This window comes from Pelodiscus sinensis, chromosome 9, assembly GCF_049634645.1.
Source record: "Pelodiscus sinensis isolate JC-2024 chromosome 9, ASM4963464v1, whole genome shotgun sequence".
Taxonomy (NCBI): Eukaryota; Metazoa; Chordata; order Testudines; family Trionychidae; genus Pelodiscus; species Pelodiscus sinensis.
Genome location: NC_134719.1, coordinates 7,712,297 through 7,735,775, shown reverse-complemented (window position 1 = coordinate 7,735,775; position 23,479 = coordinate 7,712,297). Strand labels below are relative to the sequence as shown.

General features: G+C 36.9%; 1 protein-coding gene across 7 annotated transcripts in view; it reads right to left on the bottom strand.

Moving 5' to 3' along the window:
• Positions 1-1,213: 1,213 nt before the first annotated feature.
• The window catches only part of ELAVL4 (ELAV like RNA binding protein 4), a 122,773-nt gene continuing 100,507 nt past the window's right edge, over positions 1,214-23,479 (bottom strand). For 6 of the 7 annotated variants that reach the window (XM_014575183.3, XM_075935951.1, XM_014575177.3 and 3 more), the window contains exons 4-7: positions 11,970-12,123; positions 11,204-11,429; positions 9,724-9,762; positions 1,214-4,965 (exon numbers count right to left, since the gene is read on the bottom strand). In XM_014575183.3, coding sequence (XP_014430669.1) covers positions 4,638-4,965; positions 9,724-9,762; positions 11,204-11,429; positions 11,970-12,123 — 747 coding nt within the window. In that variant the 3' untranslated portion in view covers positions 1,214-4,637. The remainder of the gene's footprint in view (positions 4,966-9,723; positions 9,763-11,203; positions 11,430-11,969; positions 12,124-23,479) is intronic. The other variant, XM_006126431.4, reaches the window with a different exon arrangement.

Sequence of the window (23,479 nt, the reverse complement as noted above, 5' to 3'; positions counted from 1 at the left end):
TTTTTTAAAAGCCGGAAAAAAGCGGCGGACATTTTTATTTAAATGCCGCGGGGGATATTTAAATCCCCCGCGGATTTCCCTACGACGACTGCTGAAATTTACATGCCCCTTCCGGAAAAGGGGCCAGTGTAGACGTAGCCCTCATGAAACACAATGCAGAGGGAGCACAACACTCAGTCTGGGCCCAGTGCAAACAGCTGAAATGACTGTAAAAGCACATGACTGGAGTCAAGGGTTTTTAAGTTGCATCCCTGTTTCTACCACTGATCACGGGTCTCTTGGAGAAATCAAACCTCTCTGTGCCTCACTGCTCTCATCTCTGAAATGAGATGTTAGCTCATTTCACAGAGCTGTTAGGAAGCTTAGTCAGTCAGCTGTAAAATGCTTTGAGAGCCTCAGGTTAAAGGTACTACAGAGGCAAAAAGCATTATTTTTAAAACAGAAGGGCGGAGCAATTATCCAATTCGGCTCATCAACCCGATTTTGCCAGTGAAAGCGAGTGCTAAGCATGAATTAATTTATCTTAAACTAGTGCCATCCTTTTGCTCTCAACTCCAAGTGCTTGGCTATACATTTGGGAAAAAAACAAGCAAAAACTATAAACCTTTCATTGCATCTGCCCATGGGTAAGCAGCAACAGGTCAGGGAAGATGTGTAGTAAAATGTCAGCATTTTGATATGAGAATGTGATTCTTAAGACGGATTCCAACCATCTCTCTTTCTAGACAATAATTACCTGCAACCAATAGGATCAGTATTTTTTTTAAAAGAAAACTTTTAGTTGCTATCAAGAAGGAAGGGCTAAATTCAAAGTTCATAACATTTAAAGGAGGGAAACAAAAAGTGAAATTCTGGACCTGCCAAAGTCTTTGGCAAAACTCTCATTGACATCAATGGAACCAGGATTTCACCTTAAACCTTCTAAATAATTTGGTGATTGGTGCTTTATAAGAACCTGGGACAGATTCTTGGCATCACTGTTTTCCAGACCATATAATATAAACACACAAAGGAGAGAGACTGAGTTGGGGGGGACAAGTTACGAAAGCATTAGATGCAACAAAACTACTTTTTTAAGTAACTATCACTTATGTATTTTTTAAATTGAAACATTCAATTTTATCATAATACAAAAGCAAAATGTCTGTACCACTATAGCATTAAATACTCTTCTTTTTTTTAAGAACTCAACTTTCAAAATAAAATGACAGCATTACAAAATACTGTAGGAATTTATTTTCTCTGAATTATACATTAGGATATGTGACATCCTGGAGTATTTAAACTTTTTTGATGCTGTGAAGCAGTTAGAGATTTTTAGCAACTAACCATTAAACAGAGGAAAACAATAGTGTTTACATTTTACTATATAATGCTCAGGTTAATTTAAGAATGAATCAAGCTGGCGGTATATTTAAAAACAATCTCATTCCATAGCCTGAAATTAATTATTCTAACCAACAGGGTAATTCAATCATAAAAACTTGAGTTTATTATTAGTGAAGCAGCTAAAGAACTGCATAGTCCATCCAATGGGTTGATACATTGTTTTCTATACTCAGTTATGAAATGCAGTGTTGCAGTTTTACAAGGTACATATTTTCAATTAGCAAGAGAATTACAGAACATAAACATGGAGTGAATATTTGTATTTAATGGAATTTAAACCAGTAAGTCAACAGAAAGAGAGATCACCTGTGGCTATAAAACTTGGTGAAAAAGATTAAATTTTGAATGAATGTGATAATATATAAATTTTAGAGCTATACAGGAGATAAATATGTATACTTCATATTGCATGATGTTCATTGCATATCCATATCAAAAACAAAATGTCAAATTAAGTGATGGCTTAAAATTTGTATAATGATTAAAGCATTTAATATTTTTGCTTAATTTGATATTGACTGAGTTAATACTTTTATTGTTTAAAACATTGTGTACATTAAAAAAACTTCCACACTCAAATTAAAAAAAGAAAAAAAGTACAATTACTCTACTGTGGTTGATTTAAGTTAAAGCAACTCAATTTGGCTAAGCTAAGGCTTTGGAAGAAAAACACATGAACAATGAATATGCTTCAACTGTTTTGTTTAGTACCTTAGGATCTCCCTTAAAGAACTTTCAACTGCAATTAGACTATAATATCTCCCTGCTTTATTGTGTGGCTGTGGTTACTAAAACATCTGAACACGTTTAAAAATCTGGAAAGTCCATAGCCATTCTACACACTTTCATTTATTGTCTCGACAATTAAAGTACAAATAATTCAAACACAACAAGGTTATTAAAAAAACATTTACAATACTTTCCCTCAGAAATGATCTAAACTAGCAAGGTTAACATGAAGTCATTCATTATAACTAAAGTATACAACTGCCTGGTCTTAAGAAATTTTTTTTCAAATTATTATTCAGCTAGTAAAACACATTGTCGAGAAAAGATTCTGACATGCCTTCCCCACTAATGCTTAGCAAATGCATCAAAACTTTCCCAGCAAACTGCGCTCATTCATAGCAGATGATGTATTAAGGTTTCCCTGAACATCGAATGAGTGTTCTTTTTTAAAATATTAGTTAAAAGTAAAAGAAAAACTGATAAAATTATGATGCAGCCTTTGCTTTAGTTTTATCCATCTACGACAAAAGTTTGCCTTTTCAGTGTGGAAAAAAACAATACTTAATCAACGTGCAGTTAGTGGGTACAGCATGGAAAAAATGCACAAAATAAGCACAAGTTATAAATAACCATAACGTTTTATTACCATTAAGACTAAACTTGTATTGAAAAGATTTTATATAACAAGACAAGAAAAGCAATAGCAAATTTAACTATCAACTAGATTATGCATAGCGAGTAACTGTTTCTAGTACTCAGGGAAGAGCATGACCCTTTTTTGTTTTAAATATATAACCGTACAAAGCACAAACATACTAAAATGATCAGTGCACTGGACATGGGAGAGCACCCCCTCAGTCATTTTGTTCCCTTAGCTCTGTTTTCCCCAATCTGAATTACATTAAAATAAAGACCCAGTTGTTTTCTTTTCTACTGTGCAGTAAGAAAAAATATTCACAACAAACATGACAATATATCAAACAATATTTCTACACGTTACCTTGATACCTCTGTCACTTAAGTATCATAAGAAAACAGTTTAAGACATATACAAACAAAACTAGCAAAGTGTTACAACTTATAATAAATTAACCAAAAGAAAAATAACTTTATATATATATATTTATATTATATATACACATACACACACAACAAAATGACACAATAATATGCTTCTTCCCATAGTTTAAGTAAACAAATAAGTAGACTAGCCAAACTAGCTATATTTGATTTTGGCCATATGCATCACATCGGCAATTAAATAAATAAGTGTTTCAAGCAACATAAACAGTGTTCCAAATGTGCCAACACAGCCCAATTATATCAGCATGGGCTATAAAGTGAATTTGAAAAGTCTTAACAAATTTAAAGCAAATTATTTTTTCTAAACACATTACATTTAACTATGATACTAAGATATGTAAATAATTCTGTAGCACCTACTGCTCAAACCAAGGAAGTTTTTGATCAAAACAATTATTTTTTTTAAACTTTTGTTCTGCTGATATCCCATACTGATGACTTAAAGAAAAACTGTCTTGCAACTCATCTCCTTGCTTTTGGGTTTTGACTGTGGGTAACTGTGTGCCTGGGAAGAACACTCTCCCGTACTGTATTTAATATTTTTATTACATGCTATGAAAAGATACGAAGATCATCTGTTTGTAGCCCATCCTTCAAAAAACAATCTACTAATCCAGTTTAAAACACACGTCTTGATCTCTAAAAAGTTACCAGTGCAGTATGAACATGACAAAGTTGTCAATTTCCCCTAAATTAGCCAGTCAAAATATTTTTTCTCAAATCCAGATTCTCTTGTAAAAATTCTTTATATTTTATAAAAATAGATTTTTCTTGAAACCCATTTTCAGCAAAGAGACCACCTCTTTGGCAACATTGTTAATGTTATTTAAATTGTTCTGTCATCAGGTATCCCCCTTTTACCCCATTCCCTAACAGAAGACTGTTTAGTTCACATGATATAAAAGAAAAAAGGAAAAATAAAAAAGGTTGCAAAAGTATGTGTTTTTTGTTGTTTTTTGCAATTTTTATTGTTCCTCTTTAATTTATATGGGGGGGCTTACCAATCTGATTGGATCAACATTTGAAAAAAAAAAGAATTTTTTTCCTTTCTTTTAATCCCATTAGTTTGTAAAAATTGTTATTGTTTTTTATTTTTTTCAAATGAGCGAATGGTCATCTTAAAAAGAGCCACCTTCAAGGAAGGTAGTAAAACTAGCTGGCCGGGTAAAAATCCCTGCACATTGTTATCTATGTATATTATATTCAACAACGACAGCTATGAAAGAACATTCAATGCATCAAAGGTTTTTTTTGTTTTTGTTTTTTTTCTAAGCATTATAAAATCCTTTCCTGTTCATCACAGGATATCCAATGTTTTAATACTTAGGCAACACTGGCTTATAAAGTCCATGGTTGAATATAAGCCTTGCAGAGTTTTTATTTGTTCGTATATATATTTATATATATATATATTTTAGTAAGTAAGGATATGAAATTCAGGATTTGTGGGTTTTGTTGGTTTTAAAGGAAACTTGCAATACTCGGTCTCCTAAACGGTATCCATTAAGGCTGGCAATTGCCATGGCAGCTTCGTCATAGTTGGTCATGGTGACAAAGCCAAATCCCTTGCACTTGTTGGTGTTGAAATCGCGGATCACCTTGACGTTATTAACTGCTCCGAAGGGGCCAAAGAGCTGCCACAGCACGCTTTCATCTGAGTCGGGAGACAAATTGTAGACAAAGATGCACCATCCAGTCCCAGTGTGGCCAGGAATATTCATTCCCACAAGGCTTGTCATCCCATCAATTGTGATCGGGGAAAACCTACCAAATAAAAAGAGGGGGCTATTCTAGACACAGCACTTAGCACAAATTACATGGTACTGAGACTTAAAATAAAGCTCATTCAGGTTTCACGATCCAGTCCTTGGGATGTGAACTATAGGTCCACCTTTGCTCTCAGTCACACAAGTGCCACTAACGCCTACTGAAATGAATGTAACAGACAAAAACCGGGCACGATGACATTTCCCTTCCAGATTAAGTTCTGGTTTGCTGTGTCTGAGATCAAATAAAGGAAATTCTCAAGGAATATCTTACACTGGCCAAATCTAGAAAGTATGAGAGCACTTTCTAGATGGAAAACAGGCAGTTTTGTCTGTTTCTAGTATACAGACTTTTATTCAAATATATTTTAAAAATTTCATTGTTGGTAACATTATCTTGAAAATGTACACATCAAGGAGCACATGCTTAGTAATTATAAAGCAGGAAATTCAGTGCACGTTTGGTCATATCCCTTTAATAGTTGATAAAATGCCATTTTTGAGGCTATTATTTTCAGTGGGTTATATTTAAAAGTTACTGTTACATGTCAGAAAAATCTTGCTAAAAATCATTTCCACAGTGAATTTTAAAGCAGCCATCTTCAATTAATTTTAATTTCTATGATAAATAATTCTTACCTTTGCTTTGCAATGTAGATGTGCAGACAGAAAGCTCTCAATTAGAAAACTTGTAATAATATCTGTAATATTTTTTTAGATGCATTTAGTGAATAGAATGCCATAACCTTACTTTACTGCTAACAGAACTGACCACTCTAGGAATTAGTGTGTGCTGATTGCTTATCTTCTATGTGGAATTACATTTAGAATCTTGTTTACTTTTTGATGTACATCCAGAATATTTCTGGATATTGCACCTAATCTGAGAAATATCACTCATTTTTTCTATAGCCTGCAAACACTTATGCAAATCTGCACCTTCATTCACATACATAACAGCTTGGAGGGACTGAGCTCTCTGACTCACATGCAGGTTTGCAAAAGTGTTGAGAGTTGCAGCAACTCTGCTCTTATTGAAGTAATTGCAAACAACTCCCATTCAATCCCACTTTTGAGAAATCCCACCCATATCTGAATTTCTTTTACCTCCACTTGTGTATCCTTAAAATAATTATTATAATGGTGCAGCATAGTTTTGCTAGCTTAAACTTTGTGGGAATAACTGATTTTTCGGTTTGCTAGCAGTTAAATGTTAAAATATTATTTTGAGCTGAACTAAATCTACAGTTAGAACCAAAATACGTTTTCATGTTTTTTCATTATAAAATTTCAAAATGAAAAGTTGTTTTGAATCAAAAAATTGAAATGTCTTGCTGAAAATGATCTAAATTAATCATTTGTATTTTGATCATTAGGGAATCTTTTAAAACCTTTTTTTTATGCTGAAGCAATTCAGCAAAATCTATCTCTCCCTTCTAATGTTTCTGTCAATACACACCTACCGTTTCCAGTGAAAAAAGTTTGTCTGAAAATTTCACCCAGCACTTGATTTTTGCACCGCATGAGAATCTGGCCCTTTAGACTTGTCTCTTATAACAAATACATTTTAAAAAATTGAGGGTACAGCTCAATTCTGAATGAATTCCTTTCAGCCAGCAGAAAAAGCTTCTTTGAGTACAACAGAGAAAATAGGGTCTTGAAGTCTGCAAACTTTAACAGCCTACATAAAGGCCAGCAAATACTCTTTATGCTGTTATACTTTATTTGTAGATCACATTTGTGGAAGAATGTTGGACTGTGTACTTCCATACAAACGATTTTAATAGACTGACTGTATGATGTACACAGAGTTGTACAGAATACAGTATGGATCTAAAGTTGCCGAATGTTTATGCTATATTGTACTACATGAGAAATACAATTATATAATTAAAGGCTTGAGATGGGCACTCACTAAGGCTATGTCTACACTGTAGGCTTTTGCCGGCAGAGAGTATGCTAATGAAACGCTTATTAGCATTTGACGCGCTGTCATTTGCATATTTTCTGCCAATGCTTTTTGCGTAAGATCCTTATACCTCTTCAAAAAAGGAGGTATAAGGATCTTGCACAAAAGGGTTTTTTGGGCAAAACGGACCCATTTGCACTGCTTGTTTTTGCGCAAAAAGCTTCAGCAGAGATATGCAAATGACAGCACAACAAATGCTAATGAGCATTTCATTAGCATACTATCTGCCGGCAAAAGTCTGCAGTGTAGACATAGCCTAAGAGTCAAAGTTTCATATTCAATCTTAACATTATCATTTTTTACAAATGTCTGAGAACTCAATTGTACAAATCTAACCTACCTTAATATTGTTTTTAACTACATTTCCTATAGTTATTTTTAAATTGAAATACAGGTATTTCGGTAGACATCACCAAAATTCCTTTTCCTTGGACTTTCAAAGGTCCACAGAAGAGCGCCTCTCTCATCCAAACTTCAAGGATTGGGCAGCTTTTACATCTGCACATGAAATCTCAACTATAGCAACTGCTTTATCATTCAGTCACCATAATGCTGGCGGTAGTGGCATAAAAGTTTACTGACATGAGTTTGGGGTGGCATATTCTTTACTAGTAACAAAGCTATGAATGATAGAAGTCAATGCCTATGAAGCTTGCATTCCATGCCAAATGACATGTTGGCTGTGTCTACACTGCACCCCTTTTCCAGAAAAGGGATGCAGATGAGGCAAGTCGGAATTGCAAATGTAGCGGAGATTTAAATTTTCCCCGCTGCATTTGCATGAACATGGCTGCCGCTTTTTTCCAGCTCGGGGCTTTGCCGGAAAAAAGCGCCAGTCTAGACAGGGATCTTTCGGAAAATAAAGCCTTTTCCGAAAGGTCCCTTATTCCTGATTTTAAGAGGACTAAGGGACCTTTTGGAAAAGGCTTTATTTTCTGAAACATCCCCGTCTAGACTGGCGCTTTTTTCCGGCAAAGCCCCGAGCCGGAAAAAAGCGGCAGCCATGTTCATGCAAATGCAGCGGGGAAAATTTAAATCCCCGCTGCATTTGCAATTCCGACTTGTCTCATCTGCATCCCTTTTCTGGAAAAGGGGTGCAGTGTAGACACAGCCATTCTGCATACGATATATATTATACAGCAAAATATGGGGATGTTTTAGAGAGTTTCAGAAGTTTTTGTTTGTTTTTAAACTGTCCAAATAACAGAATTTGGTGGCATGCAAGTACAATTCTCAGGGCTTGTAGGGAGAAGAAAAAAATTAACAAATGTAAAGAAACTTTCAGAAAAACGGAAAGAAAAGCTGTAGTGATGTTTAATGGCTGATGCCTCATGCTCTATCAGTGCTAGAAACAAAAGCCTTAGAACAGTGGCAAGGTACCTGGCTCTCTCATGATATGACCCTGCTTTTCTGAGGCACATGAAATCAGAACTTAAACCTTCAATAGTCTAGGACAGCACATAATTTGACTTAGACCACAGATCTGCATAATTCTGGGTAGGAAATTAAACACTTGGGAGAGAGAAAAAAATCTCTAATAGTTATTTATAAGTGACAGCTGTTTGAAGCTGCAAGAGTTTTGGAATCTTATTCCAGGACTGAAAGAAATGGATTAGTGGGCACAGAATGCAGGTGAGATAGTGAAAGGAACATGACAAATTGCAAAAACCATGCAGCAAATTTTGATTCATCATATGGTTATGCCATTAAAGTACTGTAAAGAAATTATGTGCTGATCATGGGCCACATAATTTGCTTGTTTGGGGTAGAGGTAAAATATCTAATTTGAAAGTTAATTTGGCTTACAAGTAATCTTATGGTGTACATACTTCCAATTATGTTGCACAATTGCCAATGCTGTAGCAGTTAAGATTTATACTACTGTTCACTTCTGAACAGTTTAAAGATATACTTACCATACCATGTATGTATGGGGTAAGCTTTATAAAACAGCACCCAGTTTTCATGAATGAGCAGGCTGACCATTTCTGTAGACTAAGGAGCTTGTTCAGCTCATAGGTCAGGACTATAAGAGCAAAGCTCTACATAATGTCAGGAATGAGGCTATGCCCCTACAGTTCTGCAAGGTTCACCTGTATTGATGTGTGTCGTTAACAGAAAAAAAACACTAACATAAAACATCAACTTCTTTTTTTCAGATAGAACACAGAACACACTCATTATGGAACTTGAATGTTTCCAAATCAATTGAGCTTTACTTCCAAACTGCACACACAAACCTCTATAAATTAAAACACACGCACACAAAGAAACAAACCACAAACATGAATAAATATTTGCAATAATTGTTAAAACCTGTAACAAAAGAAACTTAGGGCTGATTAAGGTGCATACAGTTACATTTTTGAAGTTTACTTTGTGGTAGGACATAGTTAGAGGAAAGGATGAAATTGATTATTATTTTCCTCTGACAAATTTCACACTACAGATCAGAGATTAGCAAAAACCCCAGTTTAACAGTTTTGATTCAGGAATATATGCCATTTAGCAGCATTACTAGCCTTAGGCTATTTGTAGCTGTTGCACCTAAACCATCTGAGAAGCCCACCTGTAAATAAAAGAAAAGGTGAAAAAAACCCACACACAGCTTTTGAGTGTGGCCTTAAAGTAACAAAACCAACTGAAGTCCAAACTTAAAAAAAGAATTTGACATGCTGGTGGAAGAAAAGAAGGAATTAAAAAAATAAAGTTAGTGATTTAAAAAATAAACTGTAGCACCAATCTGTGCCAACATGGACATCTGGCAATCTGTGGAATTCTAATTACCTCTTTACGCCATAGGCCATATTAAGCAAATTGTCCAGCCTGAAAAGAGAAGGAGGGTCTTTGGGTTAATGTTTCACAGATGGCAAGATCGCTCAATGGAACTATTATTAATAAAGTTCCATTTTCAAAGAAGAAATGTTCAACAAGTTTCCCACACATCTAAGGAGTTCAGCAAACAGGAACTCTCTTGAGTTTCAGACTCTGTCCACATTTCAGCCACAAAATGTAATGTCATTTTAACATGCTTTGAGATTTCAGAAAGGCGAACTCTCACTATATAGCATTATCTCAAGATTTGACTAGGTGTTAAAAATTCCCCTTTGATTTTTCATTCGTAGATTACGTTAGTGTGAAATCATAAGTACAATACTCCAACAGTTTAGCTTTCATTGCAATTATACTTGTGAATAAAGTGCTACAGTCCAAAATTAGAGGACTAGAAACACACTGGTTATAAACATCTCTTGCTTCCTGTTTTTGCACAGCTGTTTACACTTTTGTTTATTTAGAAAAAATATTTAGTAATAATGATTCCCAAAAGCTGCCAATGTAAATCAGCATTCAATGTGGGAGATTACATTTAATCTACTTTATATTTTAATATGCAATATGAAAAATCCTTTATCTGCATAAGGAGTGGTTATTATAACCTTACCAAAGATGTGATGTTTGAAATATATGCTTGGTTTTTATAAACCAGTCAAGTGTCTGATCTTTTCTGTGCTCTTCTTTAATTCATTTCATAATTTTAAAATTGCAAAATTCAACTAAAGAAATTTTAAAGCTAATATTTATCATAACCTAACCAGTAAGTCCATGCATTCTTATTTTTAGAAGAAAGACTTTCTACTGAAAATGCTAGTTTGCCTAAATATTATTATACAACATCAAAATAACAGAGAGAACCCAGTACTGCTAATACTGTGTTACTCATCATATACAAGCAGTACTTTCAAAATGTAAAGCATAAAACATCACATAGCATCTCAGCATTCATATCAAAGACTACACAAAGTCCTTTTATACCTTCAGCAGACATCTGAAGCTAATAATTTAACGAAACTACTGCTGAACAGAATAAACACTCAGCTGTTGCCAGCTACTAGCCCATTACATTCAACATTAGATTGCAAGTTGCATCAAACTGTAATAGTGTAGAAAAAGAAAGCTGCTAAAAAACAAAACAAAACAAAAAAACAACAGAAAAGCCACTTTCCATTTTAGTAGCAACATCAGCCTTTATTCCGTCATTTCTTTACCTGAGACCTCACGAGATCTGACTGTATAGTTGAGAGGTTTTAGTCACTATGGCATGACTACAACAGTGAACAGATTTTCCTGTTCATTTGTTTGGAAAGAATGTTTAATTTTACAGAGAAATTGCAATCCATTTACAATTCCAAAATACATTTTCAACAGAACCCTGTCCCAAGTCATCGTATCTGGTAGAGTTCCAGTTCTTTTGCGCACAGATAGTTACCTGAATCTCTGAGCCTGGTGGTGTAGTGGTCCGGGGTAGCGTCTGTTGGGAGACTGGTACAGCTGCGAAAGGAGTGCCTGGCTTGTCTTCTGGCTGGGGTTATTGGCAAACTTCACAGTAATTGGTTCTGTAGCACCACTAGGTTTCTGGCCATTAAGTCCCTTTATGGCTTCTTCTGCCTCTATTCTCTTATCGAAACGGATAAATCCCACACCTCGAGAGACACCTGGGAATAAAGAAAAGACCTTGTTAAATATTGTTTAAAAAAGTAACAATAGCTTTAGGAGTCTTTCACATATCTAAGGCAACAAAACAACATGTTCATTTTGATCTGAATTCAGAACATATTACTGCGTGATGTAAAAAAATTATTTTCCCCATCAAGGAAAAAAGCCCTGTTCTCTTAAGATCATTTACTGAACCTTTCCTCCTACGTTACATTGTGATAATTGTGGCAGATGACAGACATACAAGTAGTAAATTGCTTGATACATTCCCCTTAAACATGGATTGCCAGTAAAAATCCATGCATTTAAAAACACTCCACTGAATTTATTGCCCCTTAAAGTTGCATATATAAAGAACTATGTGTGTACAGTAATATATTTTTTATTTATATATAGATGATCACATTTTACATCCACAGTCATGCTTCTTAATGTACATCTGTACAGTCTGCTGCTTCATTATAGCTATTATGCTTTCAAAAGCATTTAAGTTTGCTATTTCTGAAAATACTTAACATTTAAAAAAAAGTTTTTTTAACCTGTGACTTGATCAACCAGAATTCGTGAGGTGATGATGCGCCCATATTGTGAAAATAACTGTTCTAGTTCTTTCTGGGTCATCGTTTTTGGAAGGCCGCTAACATACAAGTTTGCATCTCTGATTGATGCTGAACTTGGACGAGCGTATGACACCTAGGGAATTAAAAATAAAAGAATTAATATGCTTTCCATGAATGGATTTACCTCATATATTTAAATTAACAGATTATTTTTTGTCTTTATAATCCATTGCATTAATTTAAATAGCCCTGCACTTCAGATCTGAGCTGTTCTTTTAATAGCAACAAGGACTAAAAAATGTTAAGGAAACAAAAGGAAAGCTGGAAATAACTTGAAAAAATGTTATGATAAGGGCTCTAAGTAAAAGCACAAAATAGCTGCTGTACAGTGGTAGATTAACGCACAACTTCCCACGCACAGCTTTGTAAATTTACCCCATGGTGTGGGTGTATAGATGATTTACTGTATTCAACACATAATCTTTGAATATACCTAGCATTCTGAGGTTCTAGTGTGTTTTGTTTTAAGCATATGAAACAGACAGTGTTAGTTGCAGAGAGATCTTTTATGCTGTATCCTTTTGTATTTTCATTCTAAGCTGGCAATCTCTTCCCTCACTGAATTATAAAGTGCTGATGAAATTAGGCTAAATAAACATCTGCTTTGGGAATGGTAAATACAGTATATCCCCCATCTTCCAATCTGCCATTTTATTTTAAAAAGTACCTTGAAATGTAATCCTGAAACCAGATTGCTCAAAAATATTATGACCAAAAAAGCAAAAGGCCAGTTGATGCATTAAATGTTTGTGAAAAAAAAAATATTACAGCAGATTTCTGTAAAGGGTTTAGAAACTTTTTTAAAACCTAAATGCAAACAGAACCCAAACAGAATTTCAAATGGATTTTCATATGCCCCACATTCCTAAGCAAAGCTTAAGTTATTTTATTCAGAGGTTGTTGGTTTTTTTTAAAAGAAAAAACACCCTCTTTAAAACATAATCTACACCTTACATTAATACAAGCACTCTCTTGCCTGGCTAATATGAAACAGAAATCATGAGAAGATTTACTTTACACAGCACATTTGAAATACTGTTTGCTCTAAACCGAATAACTTTCTGAACCATTTGAATTTCATTTAATGAAATGTATTTAAATCTACACCTCTATAAAGTCCTACTGTCTATACATTCAGTACAAGCAGGTAGGCAGGAGAAGGGAGGTCCAGTCACGAATATAATGTACTTAAGTAAGCCCTGTCTCCCTTAGCCCAACACAAATGATAGATGTCTTTATGAGCTCCACACCTAAAAATAGATGTTGACTCAACACAGAAAAGTATGTGAATGACTAATATTTGCTTCCACAGCCTTTTGCATATAACAGGAGTCAAACTCTCTACTGATTTTACATAAGGTTTTTGATTACTTTTTAAATAACTGAAATGTTTGTACATATTTAAAAAAAAAAAAAAAACTCCAAGGTAAACAATAAGACTAAAGGGAAGTGGATGAAACAAAAGGAAAGTGCTGGAGAAGAGTGTAGCTAAAACATATGCATCCAAGAGGGCCGGTACCCACAATGATATACCAAGGCACTGGCACAAGAAACTAGTGTGACAGTTTTCAAATATCAAATGGATGAGTGTCAAAGCAGTAAAGAACATGATGGGTGGGATTTCAGTAAGTGCCTTGAGGACTTCAGAGCCTGAGTCCCAAAGACTTTCAATGGGTGAAGACCTCCTTAGACACTTAGGCTATGTCTACACTGGCAGGTTGTTGTGCCAGAAGTATGCAAATAAGGCTAAGTGTGGAATATCACCGAGCCTCATTTGCATACCTAATGAGCCGCCATTTTTGCGGAAGAGGCTCTTGTGCCAGAAGGAGCTGTCTACACTGCCCCTTCTTGTGCAAGAAAAACCCTCTTGTGCAATGCCATTATTCCTGAAAATAATCAGTGTAGCGGCATTGCACAAGAGGGGTTTTCTTGTGCAAGAAGGGGCAGTGTAGACAGCTCCTTCTAGCGCAAGAGCCTCTTCCGCAAAAATGGCGGCTCATTAGGTATGCAAATGAGACTTGGCAATATTCCACACTTAGCCCCATTTGCATACTTCTGGCGCAAGATCGTGCTAGTGTAGACATAGCCTTACAGTCCTTGCAAAATCCCAACCTCAGATATGCAATGTGGTACTGAGAGCACAGTCCATACATCTCAGCACTCCTTCATGTAATTCCTACTGCTGCCTGGCAATTTGGCAGAGAGGACCTAGGATTTCATAGGTTGGCCTTTCATCTGTGGTGAACACAGTTAAAAAAAAATCTGGACTCAGCTTGTACATGAGTTTGGTGGTTTCTTATTCCCACTCGATGAATAATCACAAAATTGCCACACAGTTGGGAGGAAGTTGTGGGATGACTGGCAGGCACTGTTCATGATGAACTCTGGATGAGAACAGCAGGGGTGCCACATGCTAACTCTGGAGTGCACTGGCACACACACCTGGGAGATTTCACAGAACTTAATCACACGATGCCAGGCTCCAGATGGTATGGTTAACCTCCCAGTTTTCAAGAGAAATAAACTACATCTTGGGGGAAAATCCTGGCTCCACTGAAGTCAACAGGAGTTTTGCCACTGACTTCAATGGAGCCAAGATTTCACAGTGAATGTTCAGAAAGAATCGACCACCGCCACAAAATAATCCTCTATAAACATCTTACCTTAATAAGGGGACTGTCTAGGTTCCAGGGATGGGGAAATTTTTTTGAGTCGGGGGCCACAGAAAAAAATCAATCGGGGGCCGCATACAAGTGAGAAGCAAAGAACCCCCTCCTCCAAACCCCTCATCCCCCTTGCACATTTTGTATGCTCAAGCCCCACAGTGGGGCAGAGAGTGCTAGGCTCCCGAATACTGGGGGAGGGGGTGCTGAGCCTCCATGGATGGAGGGGGCCGCATTTAGCCCCTGGGCCTGAAGTTCCCTCACCCCATTACACTTCTACAATTCAACCTACTTTACAAAAGAACATTTTAAAGCTGCCCTTCTGAGCTTGGAGAAAAAAATCTATCTGCTCTAAAAACTGAGAATTGCAAGACACACAAAAATCTTGGGCAAACTGCCAACCACAAATCCAGGTCCTGGGTTTCTTCACATTAGCACATTCATCAACCCCGTGCCCTGTTTTGTTCCGAGCAGAAAAGGTATACAAAAAGAAAAATGCCACTTTCTGGGGCACGAAAAGACTGAGATTCTTGCATATTTTAATTCGCTGCTCTGTTCCTGTGAGCCATGCAGACAGGCAAAGTGGGTGGGGAGAGATTGTGCAAAGTTCACTCTCTCACACAAACATCCACCCACATCACATGTAAACCACATCATTAGCTCAGATCCAATTTTAGTTCCACCTGCCTTAAAATATTCAGGTTGCAGGGGGGTGCTGGGCAAGGAGCTGTCAAAGGTTAGTCAGCTATCCTCAATCTCCAAAGCAGAGGGTTCTGAGTGTGGGATAGACACAAGCCTAGTGAAGGTGATTTCTTCTTTTCAGTCTTTCCAAGTTCCCTCCTAGATCAATCAAGTACAAATCCGTTGGTTAGACAGATGTGCTCCTACAGGATTTTAAAAGGGATTACAGGGGGAAAAAACCCAACATTTCACCATGCTGTAAAGGGGTTAGAACAGTTATTATGAAGTTGTGCCAAAGCAGGCTCACGTTTTGTTACTGAAAACTGCAGAGCATTCAGCAAATATGTTGCATGAATTCTTTATATTTACACTTATCTCTCATTAGGAACCTTAGTTTGCTTTTACCAGCATGAGGTATCTAAAACACTAGATTTAAAAAAAAAAAAAAAAAATCCTTACTACCGCAAGTTCTTATGATTAAGCATAGCATCTGCTAAGAGAAAGGTTGGTCCAGACACTTTACAGCTTGGTAGCAGAGGGCGGTTCCACTCAATCTGATCATTTTCAAGCTGTTAGGTCAAACTGCCAAAAGGAAACAATGTGATATTGTTGGGTTTGTTCTACAGCTCACCAGTTTCCAATGTTAATTTTGCATACATATATACACAAAATAATTATGCAGAAAATATCTTTGCTAGACTACTCCCAATCCTACAAATAAAACAAAACTTGTTTAAAGGACTGTCTCTTTATTAGACAACCTTCCTTTCTTAAGAATTATGGGACATACGCTGGCTCCGTCACCTTTGTGTGCTCAGTGCTTGTGACTACATGCTTGTCAAATGACACCATTGTACTCGCTGTGGGATCCATATACTTCTCTACTCAAGACACTCAGGAACAGAATGATTTGCTGCAGTCTCTCTGTGGAAAGTCTGCAGTACAAACAACAGCCTCAGAGTCATATATGTCCCAGAATTTCATGTCCTCCATGAATGGAATTAGTATTTTCAGTCCATTGGCACACAAAAAATTTCAGAGGAATTATTCTTCCTGTAGATATCCTCATAGCCCTGAGGAGCTTACAGAATGTTGCAGTCTAGGTACAATATAGGTACAGTCTAGTTTTCTATTACACAGAGCATTCCTCTCAACAAGGCCAGAACTCTGACACTTAAGACCAACAATTTAAATGCGGACACAGCGCGCATGCACCTTCAATGCTGATATACTTAAAAGAAATAGTCAGCTAATGTGTTTATCCAATTATTGGACAATACTCTAAGTATGTGTTCATCTGAAAGACTGTTCCCCAGAAATAACACTAGAGAATTTAAGTTAACAAAATAACAAAATAGCCCCAGCCTTCTTTTTCCCATTTGGTCTTTTTGAGGAACTCGCCCTTCCTGTACTGCAGTGATGTTCTTTGGTCATAATACAGTGGGTTGAGTACATCAGCCTCTATCCATCTGTAAAAGTTGCTTTTAAGTGGCATAAGGTTCTTGCTTCTTGTTGAGAAATTAGTGAGCCAACTTTTGCACTGCTACCAGTCACTGCCAGCTTGGAGATCATGAAACTAGTGCTGATCACTTAGCTCATGAATGTTGTATGCACAATGGCCCACAGACTATGGAAACAGTTCTTACAATATTTAATATTCAAATATCTGAGACAGTTTGTTGAGGTGCAAGCAATGTTTATTGTGTTTCCAGCATCTATGATTCCCTACATAGCCTTTGGATTTTGTAGACTATTTGTGAAATATGGCCCACCTCTCTTTAAAATGACCTTATTAATAGTTCTGAAATATTCTATTTGTTTCTTAGATGGATATCTAGGGAGGAAAGATAGTTGTTCAAATTGGTATTCCCAAAATCTGGGTTAAATTCTTGGCTCTTCACAGATTTTCTGTGTAGTCTAGGGCAAGTCACTTAACCTTTTCATTCCTTTGCTTTCCATCTGTTAAAATGGGATGAATGCTTCCCTTCTCCTAACCACCGTCTCATCTATAACACACTATTGTCCTTTATTAGGTATACGTCCAGAACCTAGAACAACAGGATCTAATCTGGTTGCTACTGGAAGGTTACAAACACCACCCTGCTCCCCCAAAAAGCTCTACTACTAGACCACACTAAAAAGAAAAATTAACAGGTGGTACTCAGTTCATGTATTTTGTTTGTAGGATCTCGAAGTGCTTTAAAAAAGGTAAGTTAGTATTATCATGCCTATTTTATAATTCTACCACAGGTAGGAAATTTGGCAGCGAAGTGAAATGACTTGGCTGGAGACACAATCAGTTAGTGGTAAAAAAGGGATTTCCACAGATCTCAAGACTGGAAGGGTATGTCTACACTACCCCACTAGTTCGAACTAGCGGGGTAATGTAGGCATACCGCACTTGCAAATGAATCCCGGGATTTGAATTTCCCGGGCTTCATTTGCATAAGCGGGGCGCCGCCATTTTTAAAACCCCACTCGTTCGAACCCCGTGCAACGCGGCTACATGGGGCACAAACTAGGAGTAACGGTAGTTCGAACTAGGAAGCCTAGTTCGAACTACCTAGTTCGTGCCCCGTGTAGCCGCGCTGCACGGTGTTCGAACCAGCGGGGTTTTAAAAATGGCGGCTCCCCGCTTATGCAAATAAAGCCCGGGAAATTCAAATCCCGGGCTTCATTTGCAAGTGCGGTATGCCTACATTACCCCGCTAGTTCGAACTAGCGGGGTAGTGTAGACATACCCTAAGAGACTACTTGTGGCCACCTGAACTGAACTACTGCATAATACAGACCATAGAATTTCTCCAAGTTAACTCCCAGAGCGTATCTTTCAGAGAAAAAAAATCCCATCTTGATTTAAAAAAACTGTCAGTGTCGCAGGATCCATCATGACCATTGGTAAAATGCTCCAATTGTGAATTACTCTCATTGTGAAAAAGTTATACCATACTTCCAGTCTGAATTGGCCTACTTCAGTCTTCGCCATTGGATAGTGTTATAACTGTCTGTGCTAGACTGAAGAGACCAATATTAAATATTTATTCCCTGTGTAGGTACTTTTATATGTAATCAAGTCACCCATTATCATAATCATGAGGATTCTGTTAGTTCCAAATATATTTATAAAACTCCTTCTTATGTCTCTACCCTGCATAATTATCCTTGCATCCCTTTGCTTCCCATATCAGTTTTCTGCAGTTCCTAACATCTGACTTACATTCATTGCTATCCACTTCCCTTTATTTCAAATTATTACAATTTTTAATATCTGCTCTCACTTTCTTTCTAAATCATATTTTTTTTAACCATTACAGCTTTCTTAATTGATTACAGGATTTGGTGCATCTTCTAAAGTGTTCTAAAATGATTGCCAATATCATTCACATTAATTCTGATTCATTAGGTTATTCTGATTATTTTCTTCATCCCATCTGATTTGGCTCATAATTATTTTCCCCTTTGTGAAACTGGCCCTATTAAAGGATTCTGAACTTTATGCTGGTTGACCATTATAAATGTGAAGTCAGGATCACTTGAACCTAAGCTACCATTAATTTTCATTGTGTGAGCACTTCCTCTTTATCGGTTAAGACAAAGTCTAATAAAGAATTTCCATGTTGTCTGCAACACTTTTTTGAATTAGGAAATTGCCATATATGTTTAGAAATGACAAGGAAAGGAATCCTTGCCCCCACATTTCCAGCTGCATGCTCAAACTCTTGCAGAAAATATTTACCAATTTGTGAAAAGTCCTTGCAAACTGCCCCTCCCACTGATTTGGCTAAATTCTTTGCACATTTGCATCATTCCTGTCCAAAAGTCAGAAATTAATCATCCCATAAGATTGTTTTTTCCTTGGGGTCATGGGTGGTTTTAAACTTGGCATTTTAATGCCTTTTTATTAAGATTAATTATGATTATAGATAAGAAAGAAGTGTCTGACCCATCATTTCAGGGAGACTATCCATAGATAATGACCAGCAGCATTCTGGGAAACATCAAGAGCAGTGCTAAGAGAAATAATTGCTTATGATATCTTGACTGGAAAGGACTCCTTGGCAAAAGTGAAGCAGTTAGAAAGTAAGAGATATCAATTAGGGAAGATGCACAAAACAGAGACGAAGACTTTCTGGTGTGTGCTGAAGGCAGCAAAGCCAAATTAGAATCATCACAAATGTAAGCACTGAAAAGGTTCCTTTCGTTATAGCTACAGTGCTACTATGGGCAGAAGAGTGAAAGAGAATTTAACAAGCACCATGAAGTCCAGAAGGTTACATAGAGTCTTTCTTAAAGAGCAAAAAACCAGTAAGTGAGTAAGTCTTCTGAGATCCACAGTACCTTAAAAGCTTTTTGTCTGAGATTTTATTGCCATAGCTCTATAATCACAGTAGAAAAATCTCTCCTTTATGACTAATACTCAATCTGCTCCTCAATGGAAAAAAATGACACAATTTTAAAAGGAACAAGCAGTGGAAAGCTATCCCCTAAGTCTGCAGCCTGAAAAAAGCCCGTAATCAGAATTTTCATAAAGAGAAAGCAATAAATACTCATTTGTTCCCTTACACCTCCCAATACTTGCAAAGATTTTTTGGTGTTAGGGAGGAAGAAGTAGGGTGCTTAAGTACAGCTAAACATCCTTGACACCTCTGTTAAATGTGTTGTTGCCCCATTTCAGAATCTAACACAATTATTCCAAGAGAACATCAATTGGTGTGTTCAACCAAGGGAGCATCCTGCTGCAATTATCCATGCTTTTGCCACCTGGAGGTTAGATTATTGCCATGTGCTCTACATGGGGATTATATATTGAGACCATTTGGAAACTGCAGCTAGTGCAAAATGGAAGCACCCACTTATTTAGCAAAGCGTCATGCAGAAGGGGCACATTACTAGCATGCTGTAATTAGCATCACCAAGCTGCCAATAAATTTCTGGCTGGAGTTTGCTATGTTGGTTTTAACTCCTCAAGCTCTAAACGGTTTGGAACCTGGTAACAGAAGGACCTCTTTTCTCCCTGTACCATACAGCTGCAGATATGACTAGAAGCCCACCCTCAATCTGAATGGGATTGGGTGGTGCTGGGGGACATTTGTAACTTTGGATATCCCTGGGCTGCCTGAGGCACCATTTATTAACAATCTGGGCATGCTCCACAGCCAACCTTTTCTCTTGAGCATGACTGGGAGTATGTCTAAACTATGTTTTTTTCCCCCAAAGAGGGTATGCAAATTCAGCAGGAATTTGCATATCTTCTTCCGATCACTTTTTCAAAAGCGTGTCTTTCAAAAGTGAAAGTAGTCTGAACACAGTTTCGAAAAACCGCGTAAACCTCCTTTTTTGGGGAAGAGCGTTTTTTTCCCGAAAAAAACATCCAGACTACTTTCACTTTTGGAAGACCTGCTTTCGAAAAAGTGAAAGGAAGAAGATATGCAAATTCCCATGGAATTTGCATATCCTCTTTCGAACCCAATCCTCCCTCCCCCCATAGTTTAGATATACCCCGGGTGCGAAGGGGGCTGGGGCCTGCTATTATTTGCTTGCCTTGCTGTACAGTACAGGCAGGTCTGTGACTGCAAATGATTTTAAAATCAGGCATGGTGAAAAACTAAAACTGTTATATTAACATTTTAAAGTAATGCCGCCACATTCTGTTGTGGAAAAACAACAATAAAGTAGTTAATCCATCCATTTAGACCAGGTTAGTTCTTTACATTAGCACAAATTTTGCCTAATAAAATGGTATTTATCTGGACCCACCCTGTACTTTACAGGCCCTCTTCTATTTTTTTAATGAGATAGCACACAGGGTACATCTGTCAGGGAGGAACAAAATCTATTTCTCTGAAGGTAGGGAAAGTGCATAGGGCTGTGCTTTCAGTAGACAGTAGTTCTCTTTCCATTTCAAACCTCCCTTCAAAGTTCTTTATCCTCTCCTTGTTCTAACGCCCTCAAACATAATGCTCAGATCTTCTGAATCATTTGAGAACATTATGAAACACTTCCTCCACATCCTCTTAAATGTTATCCATTTTATTCAGTGCTCAGGAGCAGAGTTTAAGCAATCTGTAGGTTATGCATGGTACATTTTGCTTCCTTTCTAATATTTCATTCAACTTCTAGCCAATCTTCAACATTAGCAATGACTTTTATAAGTAGGATTCCATGCCGCTTTCATGCATGGGCAAAATCAATCTTTTAAAAAACCGATACCATCTCCAGCAGAGGGCTTTGTTTCAAACATGAGACATACCTTCTTTCACCCAAAAATGTTTTGTGGAACTACATAAAAGTTTTAACTGCAACTATAAACTGTGTCCCCTCCCTCAAAAAAAGGTGACAGTGATATAAAATAGCTTGGTAGAAATATGAAATATGATTAGCTGAAAATGATTACAGCTCATATAGTCTATAACTAAATACATGAACATACATGCACATATTACTTGGACTCTTCCCTTGGAACAGATATTCTTGCTAAACAAACAATCATCTTTCACCATTCATTATAAAGGACATCATCTTGAAATACAAAACACTCAAATGTGAATATTTTAGCTCTTTAGTGATAAAAGGAATGACTCATTTTAATACCAAGAGATTAAAGACAGAAATCTGTTTCATCAATTAATTTATTCTATGGATTTGACACCAGATTGTGAATAGTCAATTTTGGTGATTCCTCTGCAGAATCAGAAATTTCTCATAGTTACATGGGTCTTTCATAAGTATGAGATGAGAGAAGAACATTACAAAAGACAGCCAAAAAATTCAACTGTAAAGCCATGAACATGACAAGAGCAGGATCTAGGGACAGGTGTAGTGCCTGAAATAGTTTCAATTCTTTTTTTTAAAGAATTAGATTTCAATTTGTTAGCACGTCATTCAAACACATGATTTAGAGCTAATTAAAAAAAACCACAAGAAAAAACACTCCCATTCCACAGAGCCTGAGGCTTCATGAGGAATTCTGTGCAGATGGTTGCATCTGTAAGTATTCTTGGGGTGCATGATGTTTTTGTGCATGGATTTCAGTCTTTGCTTTTAATGGTGTGTCCCGGTTCAGGGTCATGTTGTTTCCCAGCCTACGCAGGGGGCAAAAGGATGGGTGAAAACACTATTCAGCCACCTACTACAAGACTGCCTCCTTAGCTCTTGTTTCGGCCTAATCTGTGTTTGGTAAAGAGGAAGAGGTAATAAAGTAAGCATCTTCCCTGGGGATATGTTCAGATGCATACTGCATCTTACTCTGCCATTGACCAAAGGCTCAATCTGGCCCTAAATAGGTCAGATTAGATGATAATAGCCCTCTTTTGGACTTACAAAAATACAATTAAATTTATGACATAATCCGAGAAAATAACCAGTACTTTGGTTTTAAAACTTATACTACCATTTAATTAAATCAAATTCATTTTTTCAGTTTGGAAAGCAACAGTGATTTAAAAGTATCGTTTGTGTTTGTCAAGGTCCACAAATGGCACTGAGAACATTAGTCAGGTGCACTGATATTTTTGTGCATTAATACAACACATGAATAAATATAAAAATGGACAAAAAAGTGAGCCTGTCTTAATTGGTGGGGAAAGTGAAGTGGGGGAAAAGGACAATAAAATGGGAGGGGCAATGGAACAAATTGAGGTACTCTAAAACTTTAGGCTAAGTCTACGCTGGCACTTACAGAGCTATAACCTTCTGCCTCAGAGATGTGAAAAAAAACAACCCCTGAGCGCAGCAAGTTACAGTGCTGTACGGCCGTGGCTGACCTTTAAACTTGTAAACACTGTAGACAAAGCCTTAGATATGATTTGCTGCTGCTCTGCAAGTGTATTTAGAATCCAATATGGAATTCTGAGGTAGTTTCCTCCAATATATGTAACTGGCATGGTAATTAGAGAGAAGACTAAGAATATATTCTTCATATTTCAACAACTTCAACTTTGTGAAGGCTCCAAACTGGGCTATACTTGCCAGGAAAGGGCCTGTTTTAAGAGAGTTAATACGTATAGTAATATGACAGGCTTATAGTGGCTTAAAAGCGTTTGTGGGGAATGAGGCGGAAAGTTTAATAAAAGGGTATTTTGCTAC